The 10160-nt window shown below is 43.6% G+C and overlaps 1 protein-coding gene across 3 annotated transcripts in view; it reads left to right on the top strand.

Moving 5' to 3' along the window:
• Positions 1–6534: 6534 nt before the first annotated feature.
• rxfp2b (relaxin family peptide receptor 2b) overlaps positions 6535–10160 on the top strand; it is a 158282-nt gene continuing 154656 nt past the window's right edge. For all 3 annotated transcript variants that reach the window (XR_011961498.1, XM_072577251.1, XM_072577253.1), the window contains exons 1-2: positions 6535–6541; positions 6693–6876. Coding sequence is in view for 2 of the 3 variants with exons in the window: in XM_072577251.1 (XP_072433352.1) it covers positions 6539–6541; positions 6693–6876 (187 nt within the window). In the remaining variant the exon portion in view is untranslated. The remainder of the gene's footprint in view (positions 6542–6692; positions 6877–10160) is intronic.

Below are 10160 nucleotides of genomic sequence, written 5' to 3'. Positions count from 1 at the left end.
CCACAGCGAGAAACCCTATTGGCCTCCTCAGGAGACAGACATGGGATGCAACTGATAGGGTACCCTTCATTGTTCAGTACTTCCCGGGAGCCACAAAACTATGCCATGTTCTTTGCAACCTGCAACACATTATCAATGAGGATGAGCACCTTGCCAAGACCTTCCCTATGCTGCCACTTCTCACCTTTAAACAACCTCCAAACCTTAAACAGACTATTGTTCGCAACAAACTGCCCAATCTTTAGGACAAAATCGACCACAACACTGGACAACCCTGTCATGGCAATGACTGCAAGGCAGGTCAGAATGTCGACATGGATACCACTATTACACATGGGGACACCACCCACCGTGTATGTGGCAGGTATGCAGAGTGGCCGAGCAGAGGCTGATAGCCAGGTTGGATGCCCATGAGGATAGCCTCAACCGGGACCTTGGATTCATCTCACACATACAGGTGACCCCCATTACACTATACACTCTCTCATACATACACACACAGAATTCTTTCCAAAACTTTGCTGACCACAGACGTAAGACTGTCTAGTCTGTAATTGCCAGGGATTTCCCTATTACCCTTCTTGAAAAGTGGAAGAGATGTCGAAGATAATTAGAGGGTTAGATAGGGTGGACAAAGAGAGCCTTTTTCCTCAGATGGTGAAAGTTAACATGAGGGGACATAGCTTTAAATTGAGAGGTGATAGATTTAGGACAGATATTAGGGGTAGTTTCTTCACTCAGAGTGTAGTAGGGGTATGGAATGGCCTGCCTGCGACAGTAGTAAACTCCCCTATGTTAAGGGCATTTAAACATTTGGAAATACATATATACATATGGAAAATAATGGAATGGTGTGGGTTAGATAGGCATCAGATTATTTTCACAGATCAGCGCAACATTGAGGGCTGAAGTGCCTATACTGCACTGTAACATTCTATGTTCTATGTTCTATGTTATGTGTTCTATATCAATAAACTGAAACCTGCAACCCATTTTTAAAAATGAAAAACTTTAACAGCAATCTAGATTTGTTCAACATATAATTTCTGTTGCCTGACACTGTAATCTTTTGCTATAAATTCTGTATTTTATGATCCTGTCCCACAGCTACCTGATGAAGGAGCGGCACTCTGAAAGCTAGTACTTCCAAATAAAAATGTTGGACTATAACCTAGTGTTGTGTGATTTTTAACTTTATCCACCTCAGTCCAACACTGGCACCATGGCACTAGGGCAGCACAGTTGCACAGTGGTTAGCACTGCTGCCTTACAGCACCAGGGTCCCATGTTTGATTCCAGCCTCAGGTGACTGTCTGTGTGGAGTTTGCACATTGTCCCTGTGTCTGTGTGGGTTTCCTCCGGGTGCTCCGGTTTCCTCCCACAGTCCAAAAATGTGCAGGTGAGGTGAATTGGCCATGCTAAATTGCCCATAGTGTTAGGTGAAGGGGTAAATGTAGGAATTTGGGTGGATTGCTCTTCGGAGGGTCGGTGTGGACTTGTTGGGCCGAAGGGCCTGTTTCCACACTGTAAGTAATCTAATCTAAACCTCCACATCATAGATTAATTTAGGATATCTAGTCAGCCTATATAAATTGGACTGATGGGTTTGTTTCCATACTGTACATCTCTGTGAGTAGTTGAGCTTATACATAGAACAGACAACAGTATCGCATAGTAAAGGCCCTTCGGCTCTCGATGTTGTGTCGACCTTTTGTCCTACTTTAAGATCAAACTAACCTACATACTCTTCATTTTACTACCATCCATGTGCCTATCCAAGAATCGTTTAAATTTCCCTAATGTATCTGACTCTACTATCACTGTGGCAGTGCATTCCACACACCCACCACTCCCTGAGGAAAGAACCGACCTCTGACATCTTCACTAAACCTTCCTCCAATCACCGTAAAATTATGTTCCCTCATGATAGCTGTTTCTGTCTTGAGAAAATGTCTCTGGCTAACCACTCTGTCTATACTTCACATCATCTTATACCTCTCTATCAAGTCACCTCTCATCCTTCTTCGCTCCAATGACAAAAGCCCCAGTTCCCTAAACCTTTTTCATAAGACATACCCTACCGTCTAGGCAGCATCCTGGTAAATCTCATCTGCACTCTCTCTAAAGCTCCCACATCCTTTCTATAATGAGCTGACCAGAATTCAACACAATATTCCAAGTGTGGTCTGACCAGGGTATATAGAGCTGCAGCATAACCCTGCTCTCAAATACATCCCCTGCTAATGAAAGCCAATACACTGTATGCCATCTTAACAACCGATCAACTTGGGTAGCAACTTTAACAGATCTATGGACATGGACCTCAAGATTCCTCCACACTGCCAAGAATCCTGCCTTTAACCATGAAATTTGCATCCAAATTCGATATTCCAAAATGAATCACTTCACACTTTTCCCTGTAAAAATCCATCTGCCACTTCTCAGCACAGCTTTGCATCCTGTCAATGTCCCATTGCAACCTTCAACAGCTCTCCACACTGTCCACAGCTCCATCAAACTTGATGTCATCGGCAAACCTACTAACCCACCTTTCCACTTCCTCATTCAAGTCATTTGTAAAAATCACAAAGAGCAGAGGTCCCAGAACCTCTGTCTTCTACGCATCTGCCAATTCTGTATCCAGAAAGCCAAACTTCCTTGTATGTCATGCCTCCTTACTTTCTGAATAAGCCTTCCATGGGGAACCTTATCAAACACCTTACTAAAATCCATATACACCACATCCACTGCTCTACCTTCATCATTGTATTTTGTCACCTCCTTAAAGAATTTGATAAGGTTTGTGAGGCATGACCTTCCCCTCACAAAGCCATGTTGATTATCTCTAATCAAACGATGGTTTTCCAAATAATCATAAATCCTGTATCCCAGAATCCTCTCCAATAATTTGCCCACCACCGACTTAAAACTGACTCATCTATAATTCCCAGGGTTATCCCTATTCCTTTTCTTGAACAAGGGAATAACAGTTGGCACTCTCCAATCATCTGGTACTACTCCAGTGGACAGTGAGGACGCAAAGATCATCGCCAAAGGTGCAGCAATCTATTCCCTTACTTCCTGTAATAACCTTGGGTATATCCTGTCTAGCCCAGGAGACCTATCTATCCTCATGTTTTTCAAAATTTCCAGGACATCCTGCTTCTTAACATCAACCTGATCGAGTATATCAGCCTATTTCACACTGTCCTCACAAATGTCAAGGTCCCTCTCAGTAGTGAATACAGAAGCAAAGTTTTCATTAAGGACCTCCCTACCTCTTCTGACTCCAGGCACAAGTTCCCTCCACTATCCCTGATTGGCCCTATCCTCACTCTGGCCAGCCTCTTGTTCCTCACATAAGTGTAGAATGCATTGGGGTTTCCCTTAATCTTACCTGCCATGGATTTTTCATGACCCCATCTAGCTCTCTTAAGTCCATTCTTCAGTTCTTTCCTGGCTACCTTGTAACCCTCTAGAGCACTAATGATCCTTGCCTCCTCAACTTTAGGTTAGCTTCCTTCTTCCTTTTGACTAGATGTACCACATCTCTTATCACGCAAGGTTCCTTCACCCTACAATCCCTTCCTTGCTCAGTGGTTCAAACCTAACCAGCACTCACACCAAGTACTCCCTAAATAGCCTCCACATTTCTGTTGTGCATTTCCCTGAGAATATCTGCTCACAATTTACGCAGGACAGTTCCTGCCGAATAGCATTGTAATGTCCTCTCCCCCAATTAAATACTTTCCCACACTGTCTTCTCCTATCCCTCTCTATGACTATAGTAAAGGTCAGGGAGTTGTGATCACTAGCACCAAAATGTCCCCCACTAAGAGACCTGACACTTGACCTGGTTCGTTGCGAAGCACCAAATTCAATATGGCCTCCCCTCTAGTCAGCCTATCTACATATTGAGTCAGGAATGCTTCTTCTGGTCTCCTTCCTATTGGAAAGATGTTGTGAAACTTGAAAGGGTTCAGAAAAGATTTACAATGATGGTGTCAAGGTTGGAGGATTTAAGCTATAGGGAGAGGTTGAATAGACTAGGGCTGTTTTCCTTGGAGCATCAGAGGCTGAGGGATGACCTGATACCAGTTTATAAAATCATGAGGGGCATTGATAGGATAAACAGACAAAGTATTTTCCCTGGAGTGGGGGAGTCCAGAATTAGAGGGCATAGGTTTAGGCTGAGAGAGGAAAGATATAAAAGAGACCTAAGGGGCAACTTTTTCATGCAGAGGGTGGTACGCGTATGGAATGAGCTGCCAGAGGAAGCGATAGAGGCTGGTACAATTGCAACATTTAAAAGGCATCTGGATGGGTATATGAGTAGGAAGGGTTTGGAGGGATATGGGCCAGGTGCTGGCAGGTGGGACTAGATTAGGTTACGATATCTGGTCGGCATGGATGAGTTGGACTGAAGGGTCTGTTTCCATGCTGTATATCTCTATAACTCTATGACTCTATGATGTGACAAAATCTGCTCCATCCAAACTATTTGCACTAAGGGGATTCCAATCAATGTTAGGGAAATTGAAGTCACCCATGACAATAATCCTGTTACTTTTGCACATTTCCAAAATCCGCTTCCCAATCTGCTCCTCCGTGTCTCTGTTGCTATTGAGTGGTCAATAGAAAACTCCAAATAAAGTAACTGCTCCTTTCCTGTTTCTGACCTCCACTCATAATGACTCAGTAGACAAAACCTCTACAGCAACCTCCCTTTCTGCAACTGTGATAATATCCCTGATTAGCAATGCCACTCCCTACCACTTTTATCTCCCTCCCTAACCCTTTTGGAACATCTAAACCCTGGAACATTCAACAACCATTCCTGCCCCTGTGATAATGAAGTCTTTGTAATGGGCACAACATCATAGCTTAGATCCATGCTCTAAGTTCATCACCCTTATTTCTGACACTTCTTCCAATAAAATGGTCATACTTCAACCCATCACACTGACTGCAACTTTGCCCTATTAACTGTCTATCCTTCTGCACGCTGTATCTGCCTGTTCACCAGCTACCCCATCCTCTGATCCGGTTCCCATCCCCCTGCCAAACTAGTTTAAACCCTCCCGAAGAGCTTCAGCAAACCTCCCACTCAGGATATTGATGACCCTCCAGTTCAGATGCAACCTGTCCTCCTTGTTCAGGTGCCAACTTCCTCAGAAGGTATCCCAATGATCTATGTATCTGAAACCCTCCCTCCTACATCAGCTCCGCAGCCACATTATCAGCTGCAGTCACTCTCTGTTCCTATCCTCACTAGCCCCTGGCACCAGTAGCAATCCTAAGATTACTATTCTGCTTGCCCTGCCTTTTAGCTTTCAATCTAACTCCCTATATTCACTTTTCAGTGCCTCATCCCTTTTCCTAGCTATGTCATTGGTCCTGATATGTACCATGACTTCTGGCTGTTCAGCCTTCCCCTTAAGAATCCAGTATACTCAATCCGAGTCATCCCTGACCCTGGTACAATGAAGGCAACATACCACCCAGGAGTCTCGTTCACAATCACAGAATCTCCTGTCTCTTTCTCTAACCATTGAATCTCCTATCACTATCACTCTGCTGTTCTCCCCACTTCCCTCTGAGCTATAGAACCAGGCTCAGTGCTGGAGACCTGGCCTCTATGGCTTTCCCCTGGTAGGTGCCCCCCCAACAGTATCCAATGCAGTAGGATTATTATTGAGGGAATAGCCACAGGGGATCCCTGCTCAAATTGCCTATTCCCTTTCCCTCTCCTGACGGTGACCCAGCTGCCTTTATCCTGTAATATAGGTGATACTATCTCCCAAATCTTGTCTCTATCACCCCCTCAACCTCCCAAATGACCTGAATTTCATCCAGCTCAGTCCGGAGCTGGAGTTGGGTGCACTTCTTGCAGGTGAAGTCAGCAGGGACATTAGTGGTCACCCTTACCTCCCACATACTGCAAGAGGAGAATACAACTGCACCAGCTTCTATCCCCTCTGCTCTATATTGCCAAAAGAGATATTAAAAAAAACTTGTTGGCCTCTGGAAGACTGAGAGGTGATCTCACCAGATACAAAATGCGGACAGCTTGTGTCCCTTTTAGGAGCGTCTAGGGCCAGTGAACATAATCTTGGAGTAAGGAGTCACCCATTTATGACAGAGTAGAGGGGGATTTGAACTCTGAGGGTAGTGAACTTATGGAATGATCTCCTTACAGTTGAGACAGTCAAATTTTTAATGAGTGATGGAATCAGGGTTTGTGGAGGAAAGCGGAGGGTTATCAGATCAGTCATGCACTGAATGGTGAGCAGGCTGGTTGAGCCGAATGGCCTGCAGCTGCGTCTATATTTTATGGAGTCGGATTTACGATAGAGATTACCTGTAAATCCATCCTGATAGTACATTTATGTAATAAAATGCCACTTTTCCTGAGGAATGCAGCGAGACCCTTTCCAAGTAGCCGTGTTTGTTTTGCTGATGTGTTGTAATTTTACACCATTTGGCTTATTCGCGTAGTCGATCCTAAATGACGGAAAACTGGCTTCTTCGCGCGCTGATGGTAAGGACATTGTCTTTCCCAGTAAGTTAACAAGAGTGAAGCAGTCTGCTCCCTTCTTGCCTGGCTATTCATTACCAGACAGCAGACCCTAATGGTTCTTCAGGTGGTCAGGTTACATAAGCGTTTGTGATAAAGTGCTCCCTCCTCCCAGGCCAGCCCCTATCGCTGCCAGAGTGGCGGCTGCGCGGATCTCGGACACACACACACGCTTTCTGGTGGGACGGAGAGATGTGAACTGGAGAAGATGCGAACTCGGCAGCATGTCTCCCCGCTCCTGGCCCGCGTATACACCGCCATGATACTGCCTTACCTGCTTCTGCTCGGTCAACTCAATGGTAAGGATTTCTTTCGCCTTCTGGTTGATGGTTGATTTTGCTGCTCTGGGAGCGATTGTTTCTTGTGACTGTGTGGACGTGGAAGCACTTGGATTCAATTCGTTCATTTACATTGGGGTTCGCGCCAGGTGAAATTTGGAGAATTGGTGTTTGCATGGAATTAGAGGATGACAGTACTGTGGATGACAGATCTGTTAAGATGATCATTCAAGTCAACTCTTGCATAAATGACAATTGTATTGGACACGATGATGGTGATTTTGCCTTTGTACCTGTTTTGGGATTAGCATGGGTAGTCTGGTTTTGAGTTTAGTTGGCAGAAGCCCAAGCGATAGCACTAAGTGTTAATTGAGGATCTCTCAAGTGTGGGTTAATAAGATTTGTTAAAGTTAGGTCAAGGGCTAATAAGATTTGTAGCGATTTCGATGTAGGATAAAGATCGGAATAGGTGCTACATATCTTGTGGTGTCAAACTGGTTTTGGAAAGTAAACGTCGTTCGCAATATTAAAACGGGTAGATTCGATAACCCGTACCCAGTGAGATACGGTACACTTCCTAAACCCAAAACCCGCAATACTTGGTTCATTCGCTACAAACCTGAACATGACCATAAATAAAAACAGGAATTGCTGGACAAACTCAGCCTCTGTGGAGAAAAGCAGCTAATGTTTTGGGTCCAGTGACCCTTTTCAGAACGAGCAGATTATTACACTTTGCTTAACTTTGAGTGGAAATGTTTGCCTCTGTCATTCTACAGAGCTCGCCCTTTCAAAAATGTGCGGATAATTGGACTCATATTGGCTGCATATAAAATGGAACAAAACTTTAGACTGAAGTTTACACCAAAAATCATAACCGCAGTATCCTCTTTCAGTCTCCTCACGGGTTGCTCAGGTTTGGCAATGCGCATGAAGAAAGTAATCGAGATGATTTGGGCCAGTAGTTGTTTGTTTTGCTGAATTGAGGCAGTAAATAACAGTTAAAAAAAGACTGTTTTACTGAAGTCCTTCTCTGCCCAGGTAATTAAAAAACTTGGTTTCGTTCCACATCCCGAAGTATTTTGTTATGGAAATTACATCGGCTCACTGTACTGTGTGTGGCTGGGTAGCTAACCACACGAAAGGTCCTGTTGAAATAAGCACCATTTGCACAAACGAGGTGCGGGAGCGCAACGTCCATATAGTGTATTGACTGGAATCCAGCGCCTGTCTATAAAGTAAATGAAAACAAAAAAATCACATCCATTCTGTTTGCAAGAAATCACCATTTCAAAAACCGTCCCTGCCTTTTGACTTATCTGGGGAACTGATGTGTTTTTTTATTATTTGCTGCTAACGCTGGCAGTGATCCCCGGCAGTTTCTGTGCGTCTGTGATGGGGGCTTTCATTGAAATCCGATTTGAAAACAAGAGCTGTGCACTGTACCGCAGTGTTCAAGGTAGCACCCTGAATCTGCTAACCCTTGATTTTCAGAGCTGCTTTTCAACTTCAGAAGTTATGGTGCCTCTTTATTAATCCTTCCCAGGATTGTGTTTCTGTGATTCCCAATCCCATTGCTTAAAACTGTGCTCCATTGAATCGGTCAGTAATTGGAATTCTGATCACAGAAAGGCGCCCCCAATCGAGATCGATCCTTGAATACAGCGAAACTGGAGATTTTGAGGGGGGTTGGGGGGGGTGGGGGGGGGGGTGGTGGGTGGAAATATGTGGTTAGTTCAGTTGGCTGGACAGCTGGTTTATGATGCCAACAGCACGGGTAGAATTCCCAAACTAGCTGAGCTTATCGTAAAGGACTGTCCTTCTCATCTTTCCCAAGCATGTTGACCAACTCTGTAGCGCTACCGTGACTTCACGGATAGCGATTCCTATACATTGCTGCAGATTTGAGAGCTCTTATTGCAGCTCATACAAAACTAACTCTCAAAAGCAGTTGTGAACATGTGCTTGGACACCTACGCATAGAGCTTCTTCCCAGCAGCTAATTTTATAAGATTAAATGTCACTTTCACACAACATTATAAATGGGTTTGCACATCACTGTAGCACCTCCAGGGAACACAACAGAGGGCCATTTATGAAAATGTGAATTTACTCTGAAGTTCTAATGCAGGCTATAGGAAATCAATGACATAATTTTGAAGTTCTCATCCTTGTTTCTGGATACCTCCACAATCTTACAGTCACTTTTCTTGTAATGTCCTTCACCCTCCCAACATTCCAAAATTTCTGCACTCATCTAATTCTGGCCTCTTGAACATTTCTGATTTTAATTGCTTCACCATTGGTAGCTGTGCCTTGACCCAAGAATTCCCTTCCTGCATCTCACTTCTCCCATTTTGACATAATTCTTAAAACCATCTCCTTGACCAAACACTCTTTGCAAATTGTCTTGAGTGCAAAGATTGCTGAAAAAACAAACATGGTGAAGTTTTCAATGCTTAAGCTCTGTGCTGCCAAACAACTATATTTGTAAATCTCACTTTTTCTAGAACTCCAGTGTGTTTTTAGTATGTAGACCAATATTGCATGTAGTGATAAGAGGAGAAAGTGAGGACTGCAGGTACTGGAGATCTGAGCTGAAAATGTGTTGCTGGAAAAGCGCAGCAGGTCAGGCAGCATCCAAGGAACAGGAGAAGGGCTGATGCCCGAAACGTCGATTCTCCTGTTCCTTGGATGCTGCCTGACCTGCTGCGCTTTTCCAGCAACACATTTTCAGCTGTAGTGATAAGTATCCAATTAACCAAGATTTTTAATTTAATCATGCCTTTTTTGTATTGTTCTTTGTCTTCGGGTGAGCCATAATATCTTGCAGGCTATATCAACTTTGCTTTCTCAATTATTGCACCTCTTTGTTCTTATATCTCATTTAATTTTTTGCTTTACAAGAAATATGACCACCACATTCCTTCAACCAAACTATCTCACATTTTGCCCTATTCTCTGAAATAGTTCTTATACACCTTCACTCATTTATAATTGTCTCCTGAAAATCTACCTGTTAATGTTTGCAATTAATGCCACAAAAACCACCTCAATGTTTCAATGATTTTTATTTTTGAATTAGTTTTATTATGCTGAAATCTGACCTGGAATCAATGAGTGAAAAACTGAATGAGGAAATAAAATTAAGCAGTAAATTGGTTAATGCAGCAAGCCTGTTTAAGCATATATAGTTTGGGGATTGCCTAAGAGTCAGGGAAGGAAACTGCAGGGGATGGGCACAATAGAAGTGTGGAGCTTATTCAAGGACCAGCTATTGCGGCTCCTTGATAAGTATGTACTGG

Source organism: Chiloscyllium punctatum, chromosome 9, assembly GCF_047496795.1.
Source record: "Chiloscyllium punctatum isolate Juve2018m chromosome 9, sChiPun1.3, whole genome shotgun sequence".
Classification (NCBI taxonomy): Eukaryota; Metazoa; Chordata; class Chondrichthyes; order Orectolobiformes; family Hemiscylliidae; genus Chiloscyllium; species Chiloscyllium punctatum.
Note: the sequence above shows the minus strand (reverse complement) of the source record. Positions and strands in the feature narration are given on the sequence as shown.